Here is a 27,763-nt window from a genome sequence, read left to right on the forward strand (position 1 = left end):
GGCCAAAATAACTTCAGGATATATGTACCAGTCATTATGTGTGAATATATACATACCCCCTTGATTTCCATCTGTGACAGGCAATATTATGTATGTTGTATTCATAGAAACTCGAAGACCAGTGTACAGTACAATACAGACAAGTTAACCTAATGATGCCATCATGGCAACAAGTCAGTGAAAAATCTAAAATTGTTGTACTTCACTCAGTTTTGTGTCATCTTATTTCTTATCTTATTTTTTGTGTTTGCTTTTGTATTCATAATTCTCATTATAACCAAGTTCATCCCCTTAATCTGCATGATTTAAAGTGTTTTAATTTCAGCTGTTTCCCTGGCACTCTGTGCCGAGTCCTTGTGTAGCCTGGGCAGCTCAGAGAGCCATTATGTGTCATGAGAGAGTTAGGAAAAGGCCTCCTCTCTTTCTCTTTGTATTCGTTCCAGGACAGAAATGGCCTTCAGACGTCGGGAATTGTGCCTATCCATGAGCGTATCTTTACGGAGGAGCTTAAAGAGGCAGGTGTTATTTCTTTGATTTCACCTCCTTGTATTTTCCATGTAAAACATGGAAAGCTCTTAGCACTAGAAGTGGCATTTTTAAAGAGCAATATTTGATCAGTTATGTGTTTCTTTTGCAAACTCTTTTTATTGGTGTCAGCTGGTCATAACGGTAAGCCTCCTCCATGGGACTGTGTACTTTCTGGTGTTTTTCTTTCAGCTTTACTGTGTGATTTCTGAAACCGAGCAGATGACCCTACATGAACAGCACTGAGATGGACAGCCATCTGTTCATTAATGGTAAGAGTGAGCCATGTATATGCTGTGGTCTGCAATGACTAAGCCACGGGCCAGCGAGATGCGCAGACAGCTGCAGTACACAGTCCTTAGTCAACAGACACATGGGGGAAGTTATGGGCTTGAGTAGCCATTACATCAGACCTCATGGTTCCAATGTCTGATCAAAAGTTACTCATAGAAGGCTGTTCAAAACATGTCAACCTCTCACAGCTTCAGTAACACATGTATGGCAATCAGAAGCTAGTTTTATCCATCACCAAAAAAAACATTGGAAGAAGGGAAGAGACTGGCATATCATTTTCATCCTAAGACACATAAGACCTAGGGCCTCAGTCTTGACTACAGCTTTAAACAGCTGAAAAATTAAGAAAGAATTATAATTCTTCAATGTGGGCTAGGTTTTCTTCCTATGCAAGCTGAAACCCACTGTCTGGGCTCAAACCCACTGTTCAGACTCAAATCTACTGTCCAGCTGAAAAAAGGTAACATGTTTCCTATGATTAAGCTTGAAGCAGAAAAATAAAACATCAGATCTCTGTTTCTGGAGAGAAAATTAGGTGGTCCCACACCCTGTCCCAAGAGAAAACATCAGTCAAGCATGGCTGGTTGGGAAGCCATGTGGGGGTCTGGGCTAGATAAAGTCAGTGATTGCATAAACACTGCTAAACCTCACACCTATCTGAGTACTTTTACCCTAAATAGCACTACTATGAAGACGCAGTGTTCGCGCTAGCCGAGAGTACCTTACCACTGGCCTTCTCCTGTCGTGTACAACTTTTGTTTATATTTGAGATTATTTTTAAAGAGGCTGACGCGTCTGCATTGGATTGTGTTTGATTGATCGTGTGCAGTGTGGGCTGAGTGTGAGACTTGAGGGAACAGACCGAGCGAAGGGCACCACGAAGACGAGAGACAGACGGGGATCTGTTGCCAAGAGCAGGGGAAGGCTGCTCTGAACCTCCCTGTCATTATCAGCAGACTACAAAGAGGCATTTGCATAAAAGAGGTTAACATACAGTAACACAAGGGTTTCACTGTTCTCAAGAACAATACATGGCAGAAAGCTTTGGGGAAAGGTGTGCACCTCAACCCAGACTAGAGACAGCCACTTAACTTCCACAGAGAAGCTGCAATTTCCACACAATCTGTTTATTGGAGATTTGGAGGTCTAACCGCTTGGGAGCAGTGTATTGTCACTGGAAACAACAATGGACCTTAACCTTCGCATTGAGCAAAACGAAGAGTTTGTGGACTGTTGTGAGTTAGTGTAATCATCCTACCAGATCACTTACCAGTTACATGTAAGCCATGAAGTCGTGTTGTAAACAAAACTCAGCCATAAGGAAGCGATTATAGACAGAAACACAGATGTTCTATGTAAAAGGGTGGTGTCACAAATGACATCATTAGTTGGCGTTACAGTCACTATAAATAAAACCACCTCAATTAAAATTCTCCAGTACATATGTATTTGGCAATTCGTAAAATCCACATGGTTGGCAGTTAGAAAGAGCCAAGAAGACGAATCAAAACCCTGTTTGAAAGAGAACGTTTTGTTGTTATCTTAAGCATTACATTACCTAAAGCATTTACTATGAACTGGGCTCTCATTTGTAGCCCAGGTGCACCAGTACCCATGTTATAAAGCCACTAATGAATGTGCTGTAGTTTCTACATTAAATTATTGTTTCCAAGCAATGATTTAGAAACTATAAAAGGTTTGTAGAGTTGACAGCTAACTTATCCTAAAAGCATCAGGAGCACTTGGGAAGCTCGAGTCTAATATTATATTTCTAAGCACCAGTATTAGTATTATATTTCGTAACTCACAAACACCAGATGCCATGTGAACTGAAACATTCAGTCCTACACTCATATTCACACTATGTTAAGCTTCAGGAAGGTTTTGCACGTCTTCATTTAGAGGAGGGAACACAAACATGTGGAAAGACAAGCCATCAGCACTTCCCATAGACATCATAGAGGACAGAACGCACACCCAGATGAACAGCCACAAACAGGCCTCATATCTACAGCTGTGTGATACAGAGGCATCGCATGCAGAGCACTGTGTTTAGAGTCAGTGAAAGAAATGGTAAAGCAAGGAAAGGTCCCTGTCTTTCAGCGGAAGAAGCTCCTAGCCAGAACTTTACAAAGGATGTTGGGCTGCCAAAAGTCACCTTGTACCTGCGTCTTCTAATTTAGGGCTTCTCATTCATTAACATCCCCCACACGCACGCCTCCACACACATACACAGACACACAGATATACTGCACACTTCTGCACACACATACTTATAAATAGATGCCAAACTCATGTGCAAAACAGGATAGTTCACATAGGTTCATACCCTCCTTAAATGCCTACTGACTTCTGCCCAGTGTCCCATCCTCTGCCTCTGTACTGATGCTTAAATAACAGGACAAGGGATGATGAAAGATAACCAAGAACTTACTCTTTTCCTCGGATAGAAATGCAAAGATTGTGACAGAGGTGGTCCCCCACAGAGGATATGGCTGTCCTGCCACTGCGATGCAGTCCCCCCTTGTTTCCTGTGCTAGTGAGTCTCAGCACACTGTGGATTAAGGATGGAACAACAATAGAGTTCCCAGCTTCTGCACCAATCACGTTTCTCCGCTGCTGTCCAAGCCCCTCCCTCTCCCCAGGCTTGCTCTAGCTGAGGCTGGCTGGAGAAGCTTTTTTAAGGAGCCAGAGAGAGGACTACTGCAGCATCACAGCAGGATGCCTGCGCACACCAGCCCAGGCCATGACTCACACACTCCACTCACGAATACCCTCATGATCACTTTATCACATCATTGTTGTACACAGTGTACGGGTCAGTGAGTTTTAAACGAGTGCTCGTGCTGTAGAAATGCTGCGCTATGTTCAAATAGCTAAATATTTGTTTTTGTAACTTAATCTAATCAGATCATTCTGCCTGTGAGGTTTGGTTATTTCACATTAACTTTGTTAACCTTAGAGTTTGCTAACATCACAGTGTTCTCTTTCCCACAGCCTGTGACGTGAGCCTTTCCGACAGTGGCATCAAATAGCCAAAACACTGCAGGGAAGCTAAGGACTGAAAGTGTTACAGTGTCAACGAAACAGTTTTTATCTAAGTTTATTTGCCCCAAGGAATGAAGCGGGTGGATAAACACATTCCAGTGAGCCTCTGATTCATTTAGAAAACAAGTACCAAGCTAGTTTTTTTTGAAGAACAGGAGATATTAGATTCTAATTTCATTATACAAATACAACTGGGAATACAAATATGAATATGGCTTAGAACATAGTCATATATGCTCTAAGCCATATATGTTCTAAGTCACACACACACACAGAGCACAGAGACATATTAACCTAATCGTTTAATCTGTCTAATATTAACCTATTTCATAATGTCGTGTCATCTCTTGTCAGTCTTTTTCATCTTGCTTGGGCCTGTGCCATTAGCCAGTTTAATGAAGTGTAATAGGAGTCTCATTTTTGAGAGTTCACCCTACACCATTTAGCTGTTCAAAGCTCCCTCTAAGATCACTAATATGGGAGGGATCAACATGTTCATTTTTTACTGAGCTCTTATTGAATCACAGTGGGGTGGTAGGACGTCCTGCTCTTTTTCAGAGCTGCACAACTGGGCTAAGGGGCAGTGCAGGTGGTGGAGGTTATTTAGCACCCCAGAAACATTTCATTAGTTCGCTTAAGGTTGATGTAACCCTGGGATATGTGTTTCGATCAAGCGCAAAACAGTAGCAGTCACGACAGGAACCTTAGAAACAGCGGTTTAATTAAGTATTTTCAGTTTTATTAAGTGTGTTTGCCAAATCGAAGGTCCAGAGTAGGTGCCAACTGGTGTAGAGGCCAAACCCAGCGAGTTACTGGTTCTCCAGTAGTATGCTGATTTACTGTTAACAAATCAGTTGGTAAAAAGAACAGAATTACCAGATTGTGCGATCTCAGAATTTACTGTTTTTTACTGTGTTGCTCTATGAGAAGACTTGAAATGGATTTGCAAAGTTGCATCTTAAAGTTGAATGATTAATTTAAACTCACATAATCATATTGTTTTTTTCAAAGATAAAATATGCTGCATGTATATGTAAATGAACTGTATATAATTGACTGACCTCTCACATGCTTAGCCTGGAAGGGGAATTCCACTGAATCTACTGAGTCACCATTCATGTTACTATAAAATCACCAGTCTAATATAAAATCCTCTAATAAAGTCCATTACGCACATGCATGCAGTGAATTACTCAAGCGTGCCATTTGGCAGATGTGTTTTTTAAATGTTATGAATTCCTTTTCCACACTTGAGACACTTAGAGGAGCAATATGTAATACTGACAACAAGTGTTTAAAATGGGCACTACAGTCCAAATTCAAAATTGTCTGCCCGGACCCTCCCAGCAAATGCATATTTTCAATGTATTTATTCTTTGCAAATTATAAACCTGTTAATTAGGAATTTTATGACACTGTCAGAGATAGCTAGATGCACGACTGGCTATGTAGTCGAAGCCTGTTATCCCGATAACAAAAGCCCACTGCTCCAAACATACGCACTCAGAAGTTGCTGTTACTAGAAAATCTGTATGTATATAGCTAGCTAAAGTGGTAACAGTTAATGTTAGTCTGTTAACATGATGCCGTTAGCCAGCACTAGTCGGGATCACTTCACTGGCTGTGACTCACTGCCTAACTCCTAACCAACTCCTAACTCAGCTGCAAACCGAGCATGAATGCAAGTACTCGACTGCTGAGTATACATAAAATGTATATACCTTCCAATAGCCATTATAAATTAATTAAAGTTCTCTGGCTAACTTGTGATGAAGCGAGGTGCTTACCTGTTCATGAGAAAATTAGCTAGCTAACCAACTTGGCACGTCTTAAAGCCCTTCTGAGCTCCAAGTTGTCGCCATTTTTCAAATACACTGCCAATATTTACTGGTGTTTCACAACTTCTTCGGCCGTAGTAAGGATACCAAGTTTTTTAGGTCAGGTAAAATCTAATATTAACTCTGTTGATCCACTTTGTTTGCTTGCTACTATGGCTGCAGAACATTGTTTTGAAATTACAGAGGAGAACATACTGTATATTAGAGAAGCCAAAAGTGTATGTATATATGTGTGTGTGTGTGTGTGTGTGTGTGTGTATGGAGAAGCTACAGATTGCAAGTGTGTGTGTGTGTGTGTGTGTCAGAGCGCGCTGGAGCAGTTTTGCAGCAGAGGGGAGTGAATCTTTGCGAGAGCAAAGTAAATACTTGTGTACTATGCATGCGAGGAACCGCACATTTAAAACACGTGCGCTCACTACAGGAGCATGACGTCATACCGTCCTTTCCTTTAATCAGCGCAGCAGGCGTGCGCACAGCGCATTCAGTGGTTAAGTTTTAAATAAAGTCATGAAGATTGTTTTGGAGTGAAATGCGCCTTTCTCGTTGAATTTAGCCACCGAGCAAGCGGTAACACTAGGAGCCAGACGTCCCAAGCATTTAAACGCCTCTAAACTGAACGCCACAGTTCAGTTTTGCAATCTTTGTGGAGTTCTCCTTTAAATCTACACCACTCCACCTATCTGTATAAACTTGCTTGTTAGATCGTATTATAACACGACCTCTGGCGCTTCATTCGCTCAGTTGTTATTCTTGAATACAGGTGAGGAATATGTTTTTCCTTTTCATGTAAAAAGAGATATTCCCAATGTAGTTTAGTGCATTACACTTGATGTCTCATAATTAGTTCGTCATGTCTAAATAGTTACAGTAGGACTATAGGTATTTTAATCAAATCCTTTCAGTATTAGGAATACAGAGCAAATTTGAATCCAGGACAGTAATGTAATTACATTCCATTAATTTTACAGATAAACATCATATATTCTATAAATGAAGCTTTACCCTAATAAATAAACAGACTTTTTGTTACCCAAGTGTATAGTAGATGGCAGTTTATAACTTGGTATTTGTTTATAACTTGAGTATTACCTAATTTACAACTACATCTTCAGATATTTGTGTGAAATTTGTTTCCTAATTTAGTGTTGTTTTTTTTTCCTGAACTGGCACTCAACACTGTATATGTAATGTGTGCACTAGAAAGTCAAATCTTCCTTCAAGCATTTGAATGCACCCCCCCCCCATAAAAAGCATAATTCTTGTCTGGGCTTCAGATTACCACTTTTCAGGGGTCATGGATGAGTGTAAGTAAATAAACATCTCAGACTGAGAGGTGTGTAAACAGCAGTGGTATTCAGGCAGTGTAAACAAGAGTGTCACATTTCTCTTTTAGCGAATCTTATGACCTGCTGGTTTACACATTGTGTACTGTATGCAATGACCCAGTTTCAGCTGCTAGACTACATTTCTCATGAAGCACCACAGAAAAGTGCTCTGAGGAGAATACTGTTACACTGAATTAAGAGCAAACCTTGTAACTTTTATAGAGCCTGCTGGAATTCATGTTTCATCTGTTTGTACACCTTTATAAATATTCACATATAGACATTATAAGGCCTTCCATAACAATGACCGTGTTCAAAATGTGAAACAGATGTATATTGTTCAGAATTGCATTGAAGAACAGTTGTATATTTTCCACTTCACCTGAAATGTTTACAGCACTTTGGCAAGACACGGACATACAAACACAAATGGCTTATAACTTTAGGTTGAAAATCAGATTGTGCATATGGATCCTGTAATCTTTCATCATAATTATTAATCTGGCAATGTATTTTATCAATACATGTAAAAGGAATATTCATTTTACATATTTTGTTTATAAGCTTAACACAAGGATTCATCATGATATACATTTTAAAATTATTAAAAGAAAGGGAAAGGAAATGGACAAAATATTAAAACCTGCACATAATAAAGTAGTTCATTTTGACTTTGTAAAGCAGGGGGCAAAAATCCATCATATTCATATTGTATTCACATCCATCATGGGGAAATATATGATTAACAAGTAGGTGCCCAAAATGCAGGTACACTGATCACAAATCAGCAAGAACCTGGGTGTCAGGTACGTTTCAGTTCACAATCACACACAAAAAATCCCAGTCCATCACCCAGCCCTGTTGCACCAATCCACAGGGGGGAGCTAAAGCGTTATCCAAAAGCCCCTCTTTGCAATGCAATGTTTAAAATTCAACCTTAAAATGAAACCTACTCAAACACAATAACCAATTTAACAGTGCGTAGTGGTTTTATTTTCACATAAATATGCATTTTTAAAACATTCAATTCACATATTTGGTTTGTTGCATATAAAAACTGATGTGGCTTCCTGTCTTGGACAAACACATCCAAGGACAATCATGAGAGCACTAAACTGAACATGGAAGTTACATGCTTAAATCTTGACATAGCTATTCCTGTCCCAATTCACCAATAACACAGTTAAGTCTGGACCCATTTATGTATACATCCAACTTTCCTTAAGAGTCTTGTTTCATATCCAGATAAGCCAAAATCAGTACTCATTTACTCTGAAAGTTTGGTGGTATAGAATATGGGTCCAGATAACCGCACCGGCTCCTCCAAGGACATTCACACTGCTCACTACATCCTTCTCCCCAAGAGGAATGAGAAAGGAGCTTCCATGGTATAGAAAACCTTTTAAAAACCTTACAAGGTCAGGAAATACAGAAAGGAATTCAGATAAAACACTAAGCAAACCAAAGTATAAACATTGAAACAAGATGTTAAAAATGTTTTCCAATTATAACAAACAAAAGAGAGATTTGTCAGCCAAAGGTAAAGTTCCAATAAAGTTCTAACTGGTGAGAGATTCTGAGAAGAGTTTTTGCCTTTGCATTCTGATGCTTATTGATCTAGTGGTAATTTTGTGTAACATACAGAATAAAATAAGTGCAGTAAAAAATGTTAGTGGAGCAAATTCATTATGGAGTTCAGTTCATGTGTTGAGGAAAAGAATCTGAACAAATACATTTCTCAGTTATCTTGTAGACATGCAGACCAATCAGATTCCTCCAACCCCAAACCAGATGATGCATATCTGGACTAAAAACACAAACCTGATTTTTAAAACCTGTTTTCAGCATTGCATCTGCTGCCTAACCTGACAGTACTATATAACTATGTCTTGGCCTAAACACTTTTCACATAAATATTCTTAAAATGTAAAAGTCAGTGCCCAGTATCCCAGTAAACAGCAGAGCTGAGCGATTTCTGGACTCATGGATTGCCATTTCATTACAGTTCTAAGATGCGGAAGTTAATCTCGTTTGCTGTGGAAGATGCCGTTGTTGCTGTTCTCTACCTTGGTTGCATTCTGGAGAACTTTGGGTAGCCTCTTGCCCTTCGTGTATGCATGATACCAGAAGTTGAGGAAGAGTAGGAGGAAAGACCAGGCATACAGCTGAATAATGTACATAAAGACAGGGTACTGGAAGGGGCAATCCAGTATGAAGTACTGGGCACCATGAGTGGTGATCATCACAAACTGGATCTAGGAACAAACAATGGAATCAAGGTTCAGAAAAATTGGTTTCTCTTTCAAACTGTTGAATACTCATGATTTTATCAGAACTCAAAGCACATTTTTGTATCCAATTGCTGTAAACTAGGATAATTGTGATACATGTACAACACAAGTTTCCATACTCTGCATTCAGATGTAAGTGCGGAAGCCCTCCACTAAACCGAAGGAAGCCATTTCCTTGTTAGCATTTCTTTTGGTTTATCATCAACCGGGTTCACAGTCCAATAACTAGAAGGTATGCCATTAGACTGTCAAATCAGAGTACATACCAGCTGTATGGTCGTCAGGTGCTTCTTCCACCATAGGTACTTCTCACAGGCTGGACCCAAAGCAGACAGGCCATAGTACGTGTACATGATGACATGGACGATGCAGTTCAGTAGGGCATGGAAGGTTCCCAGACCACCTGGAACAAAAGGTTAGATTTCTGAGCAAGATCAGTTTCAAGTTTAAATTCATACCTTGTAGAAAAATAACAGTGTAATCACCACTTACTGTATTTGAAACTCTACTTTCTAATAAATCTCATTAGTGTGCGGTTAGAGAATATAATTGTGGCCCTGCATAGTCTGTTAGCCATCCTAGACTTTTATTAGTGGTCGGTGTCTAACCACAGGATCATTGCTGTCTGGATGTTAGTGGTTGGTGAGTGTATGTAGCGAGGAAACTTTATGTGTAATATTGACATGGGAGAGGAAGGTGTACCTGGAGCAAACTTCACACCAAACCACCATGTAAACGGCATTATGGAGTGATGGAAGACATGCAAGAAGGTGACCTGGTTATTCTTTTTCCTCAACACAAAGAATACCTGATCAAGAGTGACAATCAACCCATCAATAAACAGAGAAGTTACGATATTTCAAACTAAAACATGCCACTGTAGTGATTCATCGTGCATTTGTGTTTTTCCACCAAGTCCCCTCTGCACACCAGTCAGTCCTGTCTGTTCTAGCCCGACTCCCAGCACACCTGACCCAAAACACTGAACACCTGGTGGAGGTTTACTGGGACTTAGGTTTGTGTCAAAAGGTGGAGTGGCTCATGGGTCAGAAGGGCTGGACTGAGAAACACTCATGTACATGATGGAGTGTTTTGTGGTTACTTACAGTGTCAAGCATCTCAATAAACTTGGAAAAATAGTAAAGCCAGCAGGTATGTGCCATCTAGCGAAAGAGGACAGCAGGGTCACCATCATAATCATGTACAATTATCCACTAGATTATGAATTATTCATAAAACACAGCACTGAAGCACAGAATGGAGCTAAACACAAACAGGACAAACAAAAGGTATACTGTGTGCACACTACATAAAGCACCATGTTTTAGTTCTGGGATGGATATAGGCTGTTACGCAGGGCAACATGCCAGATAAGCATCGTGGCAAACACCCACGGCCTGGTTTCTGCTCACATCCATGAGCTGCATCGATAACAAACGACGGGGATTCTTTCAGTCTGGCCACAGCAAGAAGTGCAGCATTCTTCCTTACTAAACGTACCCTCATGCCCTGTGGTGAGTGGGAGTAATCCACTAGATCGCAGCTGAATGAGTAGCCAGTGCCCCAGCCTGACATCACAAACTGCAAGCAGAGAAACAAAGCCGTGTTCTGTGGAGCTTCTCAGACAGAAAGCCAGAGAGCTCGGATCAGTGGAGCTTCCTCGGTTTAAGCCCAATACTGGGTGGCATTCGTACATAGACACAGTTGACAAGTGACCTAGGTGAAGCCTGATGTCAATGTGAACACCAAAGTTAGAATCAAAGAAAACTAATGTGTATGCCTTTTATTTAATATTCAAAACAGAAATAAATGAGATTTTTCTGGGATATGCAAGAAAACCATTCAGATCTAAATACAGCCTGCAGTTCAGTGACTGGAGGGAAAGAAAACAAATCCTCTGGCAACACCCTTCCTTTGTTTTTTTGTACATTTGTACACAATGTACAAAGAGAACAAAATGCATCAGGCTTTAGGATGGATGCCAAAACAAAACCAGAAGAATTATGAGGTAGCCTAAACTAACCACTAAATCAACAGCATACAAATACTTCTAAAAACCCAAACACTAGTTGTGGGTTCCGGTCACACCTGTAGCATGTTATTTTATTTCCAGCCGTGACCTCAGTCTAACCTGATTAATACGATGTAGCAGCCACTGTAATGCAGCACCATGGAATCCAGCACCACATGTTGAACTGATCAAATGTATTAAAAGTCTAGATTACCATTAGCTAGAAGGTAAAGGGAGAACACCAGTGGTCCCATTGGTGCATGCTGTGTGTACACACTACAGCTGTACATTTGAATGAGCATCTGTACCCATGCTACAGCCCTTCGAGTCTTCATGCCTGCATCTCCAATATTGGGACACAGCACTGAAGAGGCCTCTGGTGAAGTAGCTTAAACATGCAAAGGGAGTTCAATTGTATATGTGGGTGGTGGTTGTGGGGAGGGGCTCATGTGACCTGCAAATGACTTTACCTCATAACACATGTAGACAGAGAGGGCCACCACACTGAAGTTGTAGACTAGGAGGACCTTCTTCAGGTCAAAAGGTTTCCTGTTCTCCATGAGCTTTGGGCCAAGCGACGTCACAAAGTAGATGTAGGCAGAGATTATGATGGTCTGAGGCAGTGGGGAGGACATAAGCAGCCAGTCCTGCGTCCTGGGGTCTAAAGCATCCCAGAACCATTAAATCTCACCGCAGATCCCAGCAGACACATGGCTAAATCTCTTGTGAATAGCATGTGCTTTCATGACTGGCAGGTGGAGTATAAAAATGAGCACTGTGAAAATAAGTCCCCATTCCACAGTACAGGGCCATTAGAGCACAACAGCATACCATTAGGTGCCAGTTAACATACATTAAGTTGTCTTAGGGGAACATATAATTGTAATTATTTAAAATACTTATTCATTTAACCTAGCACCAAATTTCTCACTTCTCTGTAATGAAATTACCGGAACCGGAAGGAACCTTAACTGTCCTATTAATGACCACAAAAAAGGGAAAGTGATTTTTCTAACTCATGAACCAGGGGACACGTTTTCACCGTTTTTTTTATGCTACAGCTCATATTTACTACTTTTTTTTTTCCAGAAAAGCTTGGATGGGAATTCTACTTCTTAAAACTATAATAACTTACCTCCATCCTTAAGCCACTCATCATATAGCCGTACAGCAGTGGACGTTAGTTCAATAAAAGCCATCTCTGCCTCAGACTAGTGCCTGGAGAATGAGAAACTGTTAGAAGCAACTTAAGAGACCACACTTGCACTTCAGCTTGTACAATTTTACATGATTTATTTGATGCAAAAAAAAAAAAAAATAGCACAACCAGGGATATTCATACATCCCAGATTCTGAACAGTATGATACTTGGAAGAAAAAGGGTCACCAAAATGCATACACTATGCATAAGAAATGTGTAGACCTCTAGCTCACACTGTTGCTATGCTTGCACTAGAGTGAACCAATTGGAGTTTACAGTACATGTCAGTGCTCTTCAGTGGGTCAACTGGTAAATCGTACAGTGAGGAAAATGGGTCCGATCGGCTGGCTTGCGGTGGACTGCCTAAAAGGTTGCATTGTGTACTAAAAAGTAAAAAGATCAGCGACTCCACCATTCTCCATTCTCCCCAGCAATATGGGAGGTGAACAAGGGTACAAGTGTTGGTACACAATGAACAGCAGTGAGTCCATGCGAAGTGTGCACAGCCCGGTACAGCACTTACACTCTTGGGCGTGGCCTATTTGTTTGTTCGTTTAGATGGCCATATGCAGAAATCCAAAGGCATTCATTCAACGTAGGCATAATATAATATTGGCTTAATGTGGGTATGTACAAAACAGGTTTACACTTAAGATACAGAAAGGAAGAATGCAAATAACATGGCCTCCTTATGCCTCTGGGATAACCGTATAGGATTTGCCGGAAGAAAATGACTGACTTGTGATCAAGACAATCTTGTCACTCCCCAAATTCCACTGCTGCTGCTTGCATTTATCCAGCTGCCTGGAAATTCAGGAGTACTCTTAATGGCTCTTCCCATTCTAATGCTTCATTAGGAAAGACCAGTCCATGTGTCATGGATGGAGAAGATGGAGCCGTCAGTGGAGGAGAGGGACAGAACACCATGGACTGTGTTTTATAGTACCAATACTTTCCTTTTCTTGAATACTGACATTTTACATTACTTAGACATTACTGAAAAATGGCTGTTAGGGATAATTGATGTGTCCAGCTGCATAGTCCCTTTACCCATCAGAAATGTACAACAGGATATCCAGTCTGATTTTAATCATCACACCATCACTGTGGCACCTCCTCAACCTGCATGGTTTTCAAAGTGTTCCAGCCCCGTGTGATAACTTCTTGATGGAACAGACATAAATTTCCCAAATATGCATACTTTCGTCCTCACCACCACAAACTCGTTACTGTAGCCTACACGAATACATTTTAGGCACTGACTAAATCGTTTCCCGATAAATCAAAGTTTTCTATGGTCGAGAGCATATAAATGTTGAGCATATAAATGTTGTCCTAGAATTTTTTTTACTCAAAATGCATACACTACGATATTCACATGAATATGGACAAGAGAATTAATTGTGACTAACGTAAGACGAGCGGAGCACGAGAACCAATTCAATGTGCAAGTTAACAAGCATAGGCTGGTCATTTAAATCAGTGGTTAAAACCTCCTTGAAAATGAGTATAAGCCCGTTACAAGCTACTGGCTGCGCGTTCAAACTCCCGCGAACTAGACAGGTAAGTATGGACGGCACGCCTTTTTTTCACACAGGTGCACCTCAGGTATTTGTAACCTGTTCTCTTGACGAGCGTTTCTCAATCTTTCGGTCTTGCTCTAACACACCCATTAATAAACTAAGTAAGGGCCGGTTAATAAAGTTGATGCGCTGGGGTATTGGGAAAACACTACACTACAACAGGCAATGCGTTGCACACCATGACAAAAGGGAAAACTGCTTCAGGGGTTACCCCACCAGTTCAGATTTTAGCCAGTGACCCGTCCATAGCAACACAACGGCACGACGACCACACAGCAGACGTCTCGAAGGTTACTGACTTTGTTCTGACGCAAAACAGGTAAATTCTCAACTAATGATCTGGCGGTATCATCACAACAGATTATATCTGACAGTTAAAAACAGTGATGTTCAATATTCTAAACGGGTACAATTCAGCAGTTTACAGGTTAGAGTGAGCAGTTAATTTTCATTTCAGGAAATGCAAATCCAAGACATTTACTATCTTACCGCAATTACTTTTTGCATTCACTTTTCCGTGATATTCGGCTCAGGTTTGCTCGCACGTCCCTCTTACAGGCTTCCCCACCAGGGCGGTGAAAGTACCAACACTGATGCTACTCGTACTAATTAGCTGTTAAGCTACAACTGGAAGTTCAGTTACTGCTGAAGGTGGCCAACAGGGGTGGGGACTTTTGCATGAATATTTGACAAAGCGATAGTGATTGGCCAAGTGCACAGTAATAACTTTTGCCCATCAGCGAATCGTTACGCACTAATATACCCTCATGAAGAACAGAAAATGTATCTTAGCTGTAGTTTTAAATCACAAAACCTCTTACCGTTCTAAACTCACATTGTTTCTTCAAACAAAAATGATTCAATTTATTTGCATTATTCCATATAGTGAAAAACAAAACTGCAAACTTCTACAGCAGTGGTATTTGTGTACATAATTTGTGTATTAAAATTGTAAGGAACTCTTAAGTAAACATTTAAAATAATTGCTGGCATGATTTTTCTATTTAGGTCAAAGGCAAATCAGAACTTGAAAATGTGGTCATGTCACCTGGCAGCTCCATGCAAATGAAGGAGATCATCAGTTCTTGACCACACCCATATATTCACACGGAGAAACGTGACCAACTTTGCTAACCACCATTCAAGTGTTCAGTTTCATCATAATCTCCAAATATTTTACATAACACTGATCTAATCCAGGGGTGTGATGTAAGAGCTAATAACATCTTTTGAAGATTAGACACCAGCAGATGGGCTAGACACTCATGATGTGGAATATGCAGATATATGCATAACATAAATTCCCCAAAAAGACGGTGTCATAGTACATTCATTTGTGGCATATGATGGCTCTAAGGCACAAAGCTGCATCATACATCAACATTCATTAATGTTGTGTTCAATCTGGTATTGACTCATTCAGTCTTCATCACTGCTCCAGGCATCTTCAAATGCAGGATTTACAGCATCTCGGGCCCCACCCTGTGAACATACATTAGGTACATGCTAAAGTGCAAGCAAAACATTTAATTGTATTTTCTTTATCTACTGTTTTGTATGGTGCCCCCCCTCCTATTTTTTTCTGGCAGAACAGGTAGAGCCAGATGTGCCAGATTGCTCCAGCGAGTTTAAGAAAATTGAATGTGAACTATGCAAATGTGCCGTACTATCTGTAAACAGGAGTCTCCATGTGTATCATGACTTACAGTTAGGTTCCTGACAGTGGGAGCTGATGCTCATATAAGACATGGCTGTATCTGTATATTATGCTATTGGCTGAAAATAATTTAAAGTGTGTTTGGATTTCACAGAAGGCTCGAGTATGAATGCATCAGTCACAAATAAGTGATGTCTGGTTGCCTGTCTGACTGTAGGCTCGTATCCACCATGTCTTGGAGTTCATTTCCTCTTACAATAGAAGATAAATCTATAATAGGAATCAATTTATGCAGCATTTTTATCCCTTTCAGCAATACATGCACATCTGACAGGCCTTGGAGGTCAAAAGAATGTTAGTAATAGGCTAATAAACGTGTGGACTGACTGTGTGCAAGCCGCCCTACCCTTGTACAGCCGACCCCTTCATCCTCAATGTCAGGCTGACGCAGAACAGGGACCCATGCCAAGATGTTACAGTCCTTCCCACCACTGTAGAGCTCCTACAAACCAACACACGAGAGCCATAGGACTAATAAGACCCCGTGTTCAGCCCAACTTGCAGAGTGCCTTCTGTACTCTTCTCTTCCTGTTCCAGCTTCAGCTACCGTTTCTTTGTATATTGTAATCCCAAGTAGAGTTCATACACCAACTTTGACTTAAGTATTTAAATGGTCACCTATTCCCATGGTCTACCCAGTGTTTGTTAGGCATTATTAGAAGACTGAGACCAAGTCCACTGGACATTACATATTAACAGAAATTCAATACACTTAACAAAGAGCCAGTGGGAGAGATAAATGTGGTATCAGAACCCACATCACTGCACATTCTGCATTGTCACTTAAAAATCATAAACATTGTTAGCATGTTAAACAGCTCCTACAGACTTGTGAATGAAGCCCACAATAAGTTCCCAATGCACAATCACTTCCCCCTATACCCAGGCGATTATCCCTAAAGGGCCGCAAGTTACCTGATAGTCAGGGTGGAACTCGCAGCAGTCTACGTTATTGTAGTGTCCTCTCAGCATAGTAACTAGCTCTCCTGTGTGAAGGCTGTACACGGCAACAGAGCTGCCACACGGCACGAACACAAGCTCTGGGCCGCAGCCTCTCGACACGGTGAACTTGACACCTTTACGGCTCTCGTTTGTCACCTTCCCGTAGTTTACCTAAGCAAAAAAGGCAAAGTCAAAAGCTGATATGATAAGAGGCTAATACTCCTGACAAATGTGCAAAAGAGAGGAAAAAAAAAACAAAAACAAAACAAGAAAAACAGTACATCATAGCATACAGGTGAGTATTGTGATTACCATGATAGTAAGTCATGGTCTTTCTTTTTACAAGAGTAGGATCTAATATTTATAACCTTTTAGAATAAGAATCATGATCCAACCCTACATCAGAACACTTAATCTGAGACATGTGGCCTGAAAACTCAGATATAATCATGTTTTTGTGGCACAAGCAAACTCTGACTCCCTTTAAAGGCATTGATTTGTGCATGAGAATGTGCGGTAAAACAACTTTGTTTTTTTTGTGTGTGTGTGTTTGTGTGTGTGTGTGTGTGTGTGTGTGTGTGTGTGTGTGTGTGTGTGTGTTTGAACCTTAAATTTGGACGCTTAAGTGCTACGGGAAAACAGGACCGCAGGCTGAACCATCATTCTGAGTGCTCCACCTCCAAATCCTGTCCTGATTTGGACCCCTGTGACCTACCAGTGTGTTCTGTCCCGTGGCACTGTTCCATAGCCGCATGCGGTTGTCCGTGCCAGTGCTGATGAGGTAAAGGCCATCGTGGCTGAAGCACAAGCCGTTCACACGCCCGTCGTGGGCCGTGTTCACTAAGGGAAGAGCCAGCAGTTATGGCAAGCGCGCACACACAAATTTCCAAGCAGTGTGGCCATGACGAGAAAGCTCAACGCTTTGTTAGATTTGCTTAATAACAGAAAAAAACATAAAACACAAATGCAACCACTCCTGTGTGGCTTGGTAAGTGGAAAAAGTATGAAAAGCATGTGGTGATTTGAACTGTTACCAATTCCAACCAGGTCTTTTCCACTATATTGCCTATTCATTAATATGGCAACAGAACAGATACATAAGAGTACAGCTCGCCATGTGCTTCCCATAAATATCCAGGCTGAAAATATTGCGTTATTTCAGGAAAAAAATGAATAATACATAGAGAATCAAAGTGACAAACCTGTTGTGTGCAAAAACCATTGTTGACAACACTCAATGTCCCTTGATTATATTATACTGCTTTCCTAGTAGAATCTACCTTAATTAATTTGAAAATTACCCTTAAAGAGTAGCACATATGAAAAGCCCACAGCATATGTGGTTAATGAATTGCTGCTACAATGACTGAGCCTACCTGTCTCAGAGGATGTCCTAGACTCGTCCCCGTTGTGCTGATCCAAACTGAAGAGGCTTCCAGATGCTCGTCGCACGTCCCACACACGCACCCTGCTGTCAGTGCTGAGACAGAGACCCATACCACAAACTACATTACCTATCATTACATGTTAGTACACTCTCAGTAACCGAAATCCAGTCTTAAAAAAAATAATAATAATAATTAAAAAAAAAAATAATTAAAAAAAAAAATAATTAAAAAAAATCAAACATTCACATATATAAATAGGAACATCAAACATTTTGTTTCAAATGGTTATCTTTATGTGTTCAAATTTATCCTAATTAGCCATTTATTATTATTGGAACAAATAATAAACCAGAAAAAAATAGACCAGAGGACTTTAAACTTTGGACCTCAAATCCAATTTCTGGTCCAGGATTTTGTAATCACTGGCAGTTAACTGAACAGTTAATGCAAGTGATGAGCTACACTATGGACACACTTGACTTCTAGGTAAAGAGAGGCTGGAAAATCTGTATCTGCTGGACCTTGCAGGCTGTGATCTGAATACTGATGATCCATGACAAAAATGAATGACTAGTGATTACAAAATCCAAAAGTAGTTTTTGAATTGGAGGTCTGGATTTGGGGAAATCTGATGCAGTCCTTGCAGAGGGCAAATGATGTTATTGCTTAATTGTTTTTCAGGCAGGTGAGAAGGTGGCATTATCCCAAAGGACTAATTAAATACTCGTTCGCTAGTGAGCAGGTGAGTCCCTTAATCATCACACTGTAGGTGATCTCTTAAAACAGAGTTTAGGGTCAATAATGACATTTACACGCACACAAATGCTTTCATATTAGTCCAGCTAAGGCTGTTAGTCAGACTAAGCTATGAACATGTAAACAGCATATACAAATCATCAGAGTCTGACAAAGTTTGCAGCTAGGCTGTAAAAGGCATCATTCCGGCTTCAGAAAGCCTGCTAGTGTGTTTCATTTAAAGAAATTGGTAAACTCACACAGTGGTAAACTTTACTGCACCGTGAAGTGGGCGTCTGTCTTTGTTAAGTCAGCCTACAATGCTGTGCATAAATAGAACTATGAACCGGTCTTTTTTTGTAACTCCAGTAAACGTCTTGGTTTGGACCAGTTTCTAATCCCAACTAAAAATGTAGATACAAATCACTCACAAATTTCTGTAATCACTTTCACTGACATCAAACTTATTTACAGCGATTCTAAATTTACAGCAATTCTTAGAAATCAACCATTTTAAAAAATCTTTTTCTAAATGTATCTGCTATACTGTAAGTCAAAATAGTACACATCATTGTGCAATAACATTAAAAAGAGACAAATCATACAGTTTCAGGTTCTTTGTATGATGGACTGTTATTTCTCCTGTTAAGAGCCATCTATGAATTTTAGAAAAGCAACATGTCCTGCACCATTCAGTAGTGACACTCTTATTCTGTACTCCTCGATTGTGGCTTTAAGAAAAGATTCATGCCTTTTTTGCCTAAATGGGTGAGTAGCATGTGTTCTGAGTTTGTGTTAGGGCATGAGACCTTACCCAGCTGTGGCCAGAATGTGCTCGTAGCGTGTAGACCATCGGACCGAGAGAACCTCTCCTCTGTGACCTGATCAAAAACGGATGCACATCAAGAGAACTCACACCTGAACACTATACTTCCACAGCCAACAGTCTATTTCTTCCAGAATGATCTACATTTAGATTTGTGGCTGATGGTAAAGGCATTTTCAAAGTAAAAATATTAAACCACCTGACAGTTTTCACATTACTGATGCTATGAAAAAGCTTGCCTAATGTTAGAGCAATCAGAACAGAACATACAATACTACAAACACAAGACTATTAATTTAAACAACAAATCATTCTGGACCTTCATTGCTAAATAAATCTCAGTATGCTCGTAGGACTGGAAATAAAACTGGGTTTATTTCTCCTGAAAGGGAAGAATGGAGGCAGGTTGAAAGAAAGCTCTCTCCTCACTCTCTCTTCAGTCAGTTAGGATGCTGGTCTTACAGTGCAGATTCCCTGGCCAAGTTAGTGAAATTTGGGTAAGCAAGAACAAGTCTGGAAAATTCTGCATAGCACAATGCGCATGTGTGATCCCAAAATCGTCATTCTTATTACATTCCTTCCCTTGCCTGAATACTCCACTCACCTTGCAGGACATGGATGCGTGAGCCAGACTTCAGATCACACAGCTGGACTTTAGGATCTGTGGTGCCAACTGCCAACACACAGCACAATTGAAGCATGGACACAATTTAGCAGACACCATTACAAACAGGCAATATCTCTACATAATTTCCCAAATATGTCAACTTAAAATATTTATTTAATTTGATGTATACAATCTTTTCTAAAAAATTAAAGCACCCAAACTAACTCGTTTGCCAAAACAGACTCCCAACAATGCAAATAAAATGTAATGAAATACAATGTGGAATAAAAAAAAGCTTGCCATGTTAAATGTAAAATCATAACACACAAACAACAATTAAATCATAATACATATTGAGAAATACAAATATGTATATTTTGCAAATATAGTCTCCATTTACAAGAATGACCAAGTAACTCTTACAAGTAAAATGACAAATATTAATTAAAATGCATTACATTCAGTGGCCTTTTTATTTTAAAGACTAAACATTTTGTTTTGCATATTTTAGAAACAGGATATGGGCAGGTGACATGTTAAATAAAAGCTCAAACAAAAGAGAGTTTTCTCTAAAACCAGTGTTTATATTGCAGGCGTATTTAAGACCATCTGTGTCCATATGTAATCGAGGTATTTTAAGACAGGCTTACAATAAAAATCAAAGTATTATTTTCCAAGCATAGTGCTGTTACAGCGAAAATAATGAAGAGTGAACAGACAAAGAATGGTGAAAAGAGAGAGACTGAGTCAGTGAGTCAGAGTGCAAGCATGTGGGAAAAGTGTAGAGTGATAGACACAGACAACAAGACAAAGAGCAAGGTGACAAGAGACAGAGGTGAGGGTATGCAGGGGTTTAGAACAAGTTGTTCCTGCTCTAGCGGGGATGCTGATGACGGATTTCCTGTCTCGAACCCTTATGATATCCAACATTCTTTCAGAAATGTAATCTGGGCAGAATGCATAACAGGATGCAAACATACATCATTTAAAATTTAACTTTAAGAATTGGTATTTAGGTAGACATTTTTTAAAATTCATAATCCATTTTATAAAATGGATTTAAATATATTTAAAATAGTATCAGCATACCCTTTTTCTCAGTTATGAGTTAGTATTAACTTTGCTTTTCCAATCTTTGCTTTGGGATAAATAAAACAACCTGTAACAGCAACAAGCAGACACAAATATAATGACTATGAATGAGAGGGGTTAAAAGCAAAGCAAACAAACAAAACCACTGAACCAACACACCTGCTATGAGACTGTGTTTCCTGGCAATAGGAGACATATGATGGCAGTAGACATTCCCTTCAAACTGGAACACTTCAGCAGGCTAAACAAAACAGGCAGGACATATAAGCCTGTACATTTGCTTTAAAAGTCACACCCTCCTATTAAAACACATTACACTCACACAGCAGAAATGAATGCAAACCTTTAGTGTTTCTGTGTCCCATACTTTCATGGTTTTGTCAAATGAGCTGGATAAGAACATGCCAGTGTCATAAGGATACCACTGTACTGTCTCCACACTGAACTTGTGCACATAATGGCTTGACCTAAGCAGAAACAGGCAAACAATAAATACTTCTTCAAAGCCACAGTCTGTACTCCTGAACAATCTACTTTGTTAAACCGTTAAGTCACGAGTAGGCCTAAAATATAGGAGGATTATATCTGATTGCAATATTGGTTAGAAGAATTGTGATTTCAGTTTGTGATTATGGACAAATTTATACAGTATTATTATAGAATTATGACAACGATCATCACGATACAACCCCCCCCCCCCCAAAAAAAACCAAACAAATAAACCCCATCAAAAATCTTGTTAAAAATCTAAATTGTTCAATAAAGTTTATCAACACAGCTTAAAGTAATTAATCATTCAGTCCTAGTTTCTATCTGTCATTATTTGCCACAGAAGACACAAATAACTCATTCTAGAATAGCAATTATCACAAAAGAGTTTATTTTAGTGTTGAATTTAAGGTCACACCTGTCTAGCTTTACTTTAAATTTTACTACAATACTGACAGTATTGACCCAGTACAGATACTTGATAGTATCAGCCAGAAAAAAATGATTTAAACAATTAAACAAACCCCCTGACTGGACAATCTCCATGTTGTCTAATCATTATTTAATCATCTTCATGTTTGCATTGTGTTCCCTCTTAAAAGACTGAAAAACAGAGCATCACTGGCAGGAACACTGACACCTAGTGGTCAGTCATCTGTAGTCGTAAGACGCAAGCACAAATCTTACTACCTGCCTACGGTGCACACTGCTTTGCAAGTGTAATGCGATTTCTTGCTGGTGTTTTCCAGGTCATAGATCACAATTACTCCGTCGGAACCGCCTGACAACATACTGCAAAACAGAACAAATGGGTCCACTGATCACAATAAGCGCTTAACTTAGACAGGTGATGTGCAGATATCAGGTAGACACAAGATGCTGCTGTTACCAATTAAAGCACTACAAAAATGCTTATTTTGGCACAAAGGTAAGTGTGATGTGTAAACTGGCAAAGTACTGTACAAATACTGAATAAGGAAGGCCGAGATGCTGAGTTCAGTCAGTGTTTCCCCTTTCTGGTCCGCAAATGAATCCAATCTGCCTTTTGTTTTCCCTGTTCCTACACAACAACTTATAAGTTAAGTGACTGGTCCCTGGAGAGTTAAAATGGTGTTCAGATCAATAAAACGGAAATGTGAAAATGTGCACTGTAAGGATGCTCAAGGACAAGACTGACAACCGTCAGACCACAAATACAGCTGAATACAGTCCTCTTCCCCGCAAAAGTCCGACTTACTATCTCCTTTCAATAACTTCAATGTCAATGCTGTTGACTCCATTCCCGTGAATCCGCTCCACATCTCTATCGTGATTTAACTCCAAGCTCAGCGCCCTGCGAGCATATTACTCACATTAACGACATCAAATGTCACTTCAGCCAGCTAGATAAACGCAGCGTGAAAACCGAGCCAGCGCTAGCTAACCTAGTTACCTTCTTGTTGACTCCGCTCGTCGTAAGCGGTCGGGGTCGTGCACACCCGTTTGCCGGGCTGTAAGAAAACTTAGCATGGTTACAAATATTTGTACACTGTTTCGACATTTGACTGCCGGATAGTTTCTACTGTAGCTAGCGTTAGCTACCTAGCTGGCTCCTTAGCTAATCTACTAATAAGTTAGCTAGGTTAGCTGACACCCTCCTGAAACATGGTTGTTAGCTAACTAGATATCCTACACGACGTTTTCTGTGTCTATGAAAGTTTAATATATTCGATAAAATCATAATATTCTAAAAACCGAAGATCCTAAAAGTAGCTAATGAAGCTATTTCACTTCTGAACTCTTGACTCGTAAAAAACTCTTCAGCACACGTTGCCATGTTGTTACGTATGTGAGGTTTGTAATATGAATTGATTGGTTAGAGCGACTGCTAAGCACCAATCAGGTCACGTCTTATTTTAACGCGATTGCGTTACATCACTCTCACATCACCAGCGCAGAAGCTGCTTCTACAGAAAGAGTAAATATTGTCGTTTTTGTTCATCTAACTGTTGTAATGAGCCGTTTTATTTCTCGCCTGCGGAGAACTTTTGGAATAGTTAAAGAAAATGTCGGAACAGACCATTTAGGAAATAAATACTACTACATACCCGAACAGAAGACATGGACAGGTACGTTAAGCACCACTCTAGCTAGCATACGTTTCTAGAAACTAACCAAAACATTATCAAAACATTTAGCTAGATTATCACACGAATTTAGAGACTGTTATGCTTTACACATCTTTTAGTAATTCAGATTGCATCCATGTTGTTAAAGCTCCATGTACTAATTTTAGTGATTGTGACAGTAAGCTACTCTGTTGCCCTTGACATTTGCAGAGAGGGTTTAAGAGTAAATGTTTGTTTTTACCTTTACACTCGCCCATTTACACCGATGTTTTGTTTCCCCTGGTAAACCTAAGGACGGGTTGTCCGGCCCAGGCGGTTCGTGGAGGCCTCCGTTACAAAAGAGTTTGAATACGTGGAGGGACAGATTCCTTCCGAATGGGATGGTAATATAAATGTATAACCTAACGGTGTGAAAATAAGAAGCTAATCCTGGAAATTGTTACACTGAATCGCATTTCAGAATATGGAAACTTAAATAGCATGGAAACAAATAGCTGTCTTGTGGAAAGTTAAAAATATAAACCTTTTCATTAGGGAAGGGCAAGAAGCTTGGGAGATAGTAAATTATACAAGGATTCAATTTTCTTAATCAAACGTTTGTGTCCAAGTTGCTTTGGGTTAAAACATTTAGACATAACTGTTTCTTGCAGACACTTTTCTATTAGCAGTTTAGTAATCCTAAATAGACAAATGTTGTGAAACTTTTAAATAGTTACATTAGCTTTGACTGTGCAGATATAATGTGGATTCAAGTTTATTTACAATCCACACCGTTTCTTTCAGCTTGGATTAGAGGTAGACGCAAGCATCCACCCACGGCAGAGGTGCGCAGTTATTTATTTATCTATTTATACCATACTATGGAACCCAAACCCAATAAAGCCTATTGTAGGAACCTTTATGAAACAATCATGGGTAAAACAAAGGGTGAATTTTTCTTTAGATTAGTATTTTAGCAGGGTAGCTGCATCATTTATTTTGTTTCATTTTAAACAGAGTGATGATGTAATTGGTGAAGCATCACATAAGCCCTGTCTTGTTTCCTTCTTGAAGGAGCTGCAGGAGAATCAGTGCTACCAAGAACAAATCAAAATCAGGGCTCGTGAGGCTGAAGACAGAGACCTCGAGCTGCAAGCCAAAGCCTACGAAGAGGGACTTGTGGCTCAACCTGTTCAGACTCAGATTACAGGTCACGCTGCCACTGCGCAGTTTGGACAATCTAAAACCAGTGAGGATCCTGTTAGCACTGCCAACACGTTCCAACCTGGGTCCTGGGCACCTCCCAAAAAATAGGGCTGTCTCAAACTTTACTCTTACTCATGTCTAGATTATGAAACATTTCTATAAAAGATTGAATTACCCCCTGATGTAATTTAGTACTTCATTAAACCTTGCAATACTTTGACTAACTTCATTTTTCCCCATTTTTCTGAGACTTTAAATATTTCATGAATCATGCAGATATGGTAAACTTAAAGTTTAGATGCTTCCTCTGCTTGCATAACTTGATAATCTTTAACTTAAAAATAAATTAATTTCCTTATGTGATGTTAAGGACATTTGCTGGGTTTAAAAAAAAAACTGAAATGATGAAGTGTTTATCTTCTAATTTGGCCATATTAAATCATTTGGGGGGAAATGTTGGTTCATAATATCAAATACTAAAACATCACTAACAATCCAGACTCTCAAACACAAACAAAACATTTTAATAAAAAGTGAAATTAGAGGTGGAAAAGCTGAACTTCATTTAAAAAAAACAAAAAAACATTGGAATGCTGAATGCTACAATCATACCAGGATGTTGCAGTTAATTTTCCAAGGTATGGATAATTTTCCAGAAAAAAAACCCCAAAAACCTGCATCTTGCGAACTGGATTATGCAGCCTGCATGCCGTACTCTCCTCAGCATGGGGTAAGTCCGCCCTTAAGACCAGTCTCAGCCCACACACTAGCTGGCCTGGTGTGTGGAGCAGCAAACGGGGGGGGGGGGGCCTTAAAAGACATGGGAACACATTCATCTCTCTGCATCCCTTGAATTTCCATTTCAGTCCTTCTTGGCTCTCTTGGCTTTTGCTATGTTCTCCTGTCGCTTCTGCTTCTTTTTCTGTTCGCGGTCCCTGGCCTCAATCATCTTCGCAAGTTTCCAGGAGAGCAGAGCACTGGCGATGAAGAGTGGGGTCAGGGCAAGGATGACGGTGGTGAGAAAGCCATATGGGTCTTTGGCTGCCCACTCTACTACATACTCTGCCCAGCCTTTAAAATCAATCATCTTCTGATGAACGTGGTCGAGAACCTCCAATTTTAATATTAAAAACAAGGGAAGAAGATGACAAAGGTCACTTCAGTCAGATATCAGTAAACAGACAACTGTTTCTACTACAAATTACTAATGAGTGTCAAAAGTTTGAATTAAACCAATACAGTCCGCATTACTTTCAATGAATGATAGTTAAACTATTAGCAGAACTTCGATGTTGTTGAACTGTTGACATTCCTTGCTAACTATCTAACTTGACCCACATGTCATTTGAGGCTGACAAATCTGAGACCATGACCACGCTGCTACTTCAAAAAGCAATTAATAACCATCTTAGTAACTATTCGGCTACACTGGCAAACTTATTTAGCTAACCAGCTGACATTTTCGCGCTTTGGTTTAATAGGTCGGAAAACTAGTTATGTTTTAATCGAACCGTTTCTGAAAACACTTTACACTTTATGGACAATTGATATACCAGTCCAAAATCTCTCACGCCCTTTGATATCTGCGAGCTCCTCAACTTTAGCTTGCTTGCTAATTTAGATAAACCCGGATACACAGCTAAGTAGTTAACCTGGTTATCTTATAAATATGTCTTTAGACTGCATTCATCTACCGTATGTTTGTAAATCTGAGCTGAGAGGAACGCCACCTACCCTAAATTAGGAAATGTTCAAATAACTCGTTACCCACCTCTCAAACGAAGAGCTAAATACTTTAGGCGGTGATTTTACCGCTCAATGGCACTTCCGTTTACAACGAAGACGGAAATGACGCACCAGACGACCGTCAGACGGATTTGGTAATTGTAGTTTTCCGTTGCCTTTCTGTACTATGTTTTTACTTCAAAAACTTGTTTGTTAGTTTTTTTTGTTTGTATGTTTTTTTTTTTTTTTTTTTTTTTTTTTTTTTTTTTTTTTTTACTGTTTATTGATTATTATGACTTGGAAGATGATAGTCACATTCTAGTTGTCATTCATGCAGAAATGCATGTTTTCCTGCAGCTGTATAATGATTTAACAAGCAACCTTCTCTTTATTATTATAAACACTCGTATAATTAGAATAATACTCTCTGATGGTGTGGGTAGTGCGAATTATTTTATCTATATTTCTAATATTTCATATTTTTGTGTAGTAGGCCTGATCCTGTGTAACCAGGAACTAACAGTGATTTTCAGACTTCTACACCTTTGCAGAACTTTCCATAGTTTGAACTTCACTTTATTGAATTTCCATGGGCATTTGGAGATAAGGCAAAGGGTTAGCTATTATTAGATAAGAACTTGATACAAGTCATAAACCTTTTCATTAGCTCAGCTTTTATATAGTATTAGATAAATTGTTCTTATGAACGTAGTAAAAAGATACAGCTCATTCATCACAGTCCTGAGTGGCAGACTAATGATATGCAAATAATTTATAAATTAATCATAAATATTAATTGTGTACTGTTCATTCACAAGAGGGTTTGTGAGAAA

At 39.6% G+C, this 27,763-nt stretch overlaps 5 protein-coding genes across 7 annotated transcripts in view; 1 reads left to right on the plus strand and 4 right to left on the minus strand.

Moving 5' to 3' along the window:
- pde4d (phosphodiesterase 4D, cAMP-specific) overlaps nt 1-3,350 on the minus strand; it is a 102,919-nt gene extending 99,569 nt beyond the window's left edge. Inside the window, exon 1 of the mRNA XM_035521852.1 lies at nt 3,254-3,350. The gene's annotated coding sequence lies outside the window, so the exon portion shown is untranslated. The remainder of the gene's footprint in view (nt 1-3,253) is intronic.
- A 4,645-nt stretch (nt 3,351-7,995) lies between these two features.
- Nucleotides 7,996-14,901, minus strand: elovl7a (ELOVL fatty acid elongase 7a). The gene is made up of 8 exons (XM_027014368.2): nt 14,606-14,901; nt 12,468-12,550; nt 11,803-11,993; nt 10,822-10,902; nt 10,428-10,484; nt 10,024-10,129; nt 9,588-9,724; nt 7,996-9,285 (listed from the first exon to the last, which is right to left on the minus strand). Exons 2-8 carry the CDS (start codon nt 12,529-12,531, stop codon nt 9,052-9,054), a joined length of 870 nt encoding a protein of 289 aa, XP_026870169.1. The 5' UTR covers nt 12,532-12,550; nt 14,606-14,901; the 3' UTR covers nt 7,996-9,051.
- A 58-nt stretch (nt 14,902-14,959) lies between these two features.
- ercc8 (excision repair cross-complementation group 8) lies at nt 14,960-23,738 on the minus strand. Of its 2 annotated transcripts, none has more exons than XM_027014366.2 (12): nt 23,345-23,738; nt 23,150-23,245; nt 22,603-22,704; nt 21,767-21,890; nt 21,583-21,664; nt 20,329-20,397; nt 19,713-19,779; nt 18,152-18,255; nt 17,491-17,615; nt 16,749-16,946; nt 16,180-16,275; nt 14,960-15,598 (listed from the first exon to the last, which is right to left on the minus strand). In XM_027014366.2, the coding sequence occupies exons 1-12, from the start codon at nt 23,419-23,421 to the stop codon at nt 15,536-15,538; spliced, it is 1,203 nt and encodes a 400-aa protein (XP_026870167.1). In that variant the 5' UTR covers nt 23,422-23,738; the 3' UTR covers nt 14,960-15,535. The 2 variants fall into 2 exon arrangements, with proteins under 2 accessions (XP_026870167.1, XP_026870168.1); XM_027014367.2 differs by lacking the exon at nt 23,345-23,738 and adding an exon at nt 22,882-22,972 and having other exon boundaries at nt 23,150-23,236.
- A 71-nt stretch (nt 23,739-23,809) lies between these two features.
- On the plus strand, nt 23,810-25,429 carry ndufaf2 (NADH:ubiquinone oxidoreductase complex assembly factor 2). Its single transcript, XM_027014369.2, has 4 exons — nt 23,810-24,020; nt 24,314-24,403; nt 24,804-24,844; nt 25,074-25,429. Exons 1-4 carry the CDS (start codon nt 23,906-23,908, stop codon nt 25,311-25,313), a joined length of 486 nt encoding a protein of 161 aa, XP_026870170.2. The 5' UTR covers nt 23,810-23,905; the 3' UTR covers nt 25,314-25,429.
- A 99-nt stretch (nt 25,430-25,528) lies between these two features.
- On the minus strand, nt 25,529-27,063 carry smim15 (small integral membrane protein 15). Of its 2 annotated transcripts, none has more exons than XM_027014370.2 (2): nt 26,977-27,063; nt 25,529-26,316 (listed from the first exon to the last, which is right to left on the minus strand). In XM_027014370.2, exon 2 carries the CDS (start codon nt 26,290-26,292, stop codon nt 26,068-26,070), a length of 225 nt encoding a protein of 74 aa, XP_026870171.1. In that variant the 5' UTR covers nt 26,293-26,316; nt 26,977-27,063; the 3' UTR covers nt 25,529-26,067. The 2 variants fall into 2 exon arrangements, with proteins under 2 accessions (XP_026870171.1, XP_026870172.1); XM_027014371.2 differs by having other exon boundaries at nt 26,940-27,006.
- Between the last annotated feature and the right edge of the window lie 700 nt (nt 27,064-27,763).

Source organism: Electrophorus electricus, chromosome 23 (assembly GCF_013358815.1).
Source record: "Electrophorus electricus isolate fEleEle1 chromosome 23, fEleEle1.pri, whole genome shotgun sequence".
In the NCBI taxonomy this organism is placed as follows: domain Eukaryota; kingdom Metazoa; phylum Chordata; class Actinopteri; order Gymnotiformes; family Gymnotidae; genus Electrophorus; species Electrophorus electricus.

Bases quoted from the DNA above. Each gene is read 5' to 3' on its own strand.
- elovl7a (XM_027014368.2), bottom strand. From the start codon at position 12,531: ATGGCTTTTATTGAACTAACGTCCACTGCTGTACGGCTATATGATGAG. The intron at 10,903-11,802 runs GTAAAGTCATTT...CTCTGCTTGCAG, and splicing joins CTGTCTACATGTGTTATGAG to TTTGTGATGTCAGGCTGGGG. The intron at 10,130-10,427 runs GTAAGTAACCAC...ACTCTTGATCAG, and splicing joins TTATTGAGATGCTTGACACT to GTATTCTTTGTGTTGAGGAA.
- ercc8 (XM_027014366.2), bottom strand. From the start codon at position 23,421: ATGCTAAGTTTTCTTACAGCCCGGCAAACGGGTGTGCACGACCCCGAC. The intron at 21,891-22,602 runs GTAGTAAGATTT...GTTTCTGCTTAG, and splicing joins GCAGTGTGCACCGTAGGCAG to GTCAAGCCATTATGTGCACA. The intron at 20,398-21,582 runs GTGTGTTGGTTC...GTGTGTTGGCAG, and splicing joins GAAACACAGTCTCATAGCAG to TTGGCACCACAGATCCTAAA.
- smim15 (XM_027014370.2), bottom strand. From the start codon at position 26,292: ATGATTGATTTTAAAGGCTGGGCAGAGTATGTAGTAGAGTGGGCAGCC.
- ndufaf2 (XM_027014369.2), top strand. From the start codon at position 23,906: ATGAGCCGTTTTATTTCTCGCCTGCGGAGAACTTTTGGAATAGTTAAA. The intron at 24,021-24,313 runs GTACGTTAAGCA...GGTAAACCTAAG, and splicing joins CGAACAGAAGACATGGACAG to GACGGGTTGTCCGGCCCAGG. The intron at 24,845-25,073 runs GTGCGCAGTTAT...TCCTTCTTGAAG, and splicing joins AGCATCCACCCACGGCAGAG to GAGCTGCAGGAGAATCAGTG.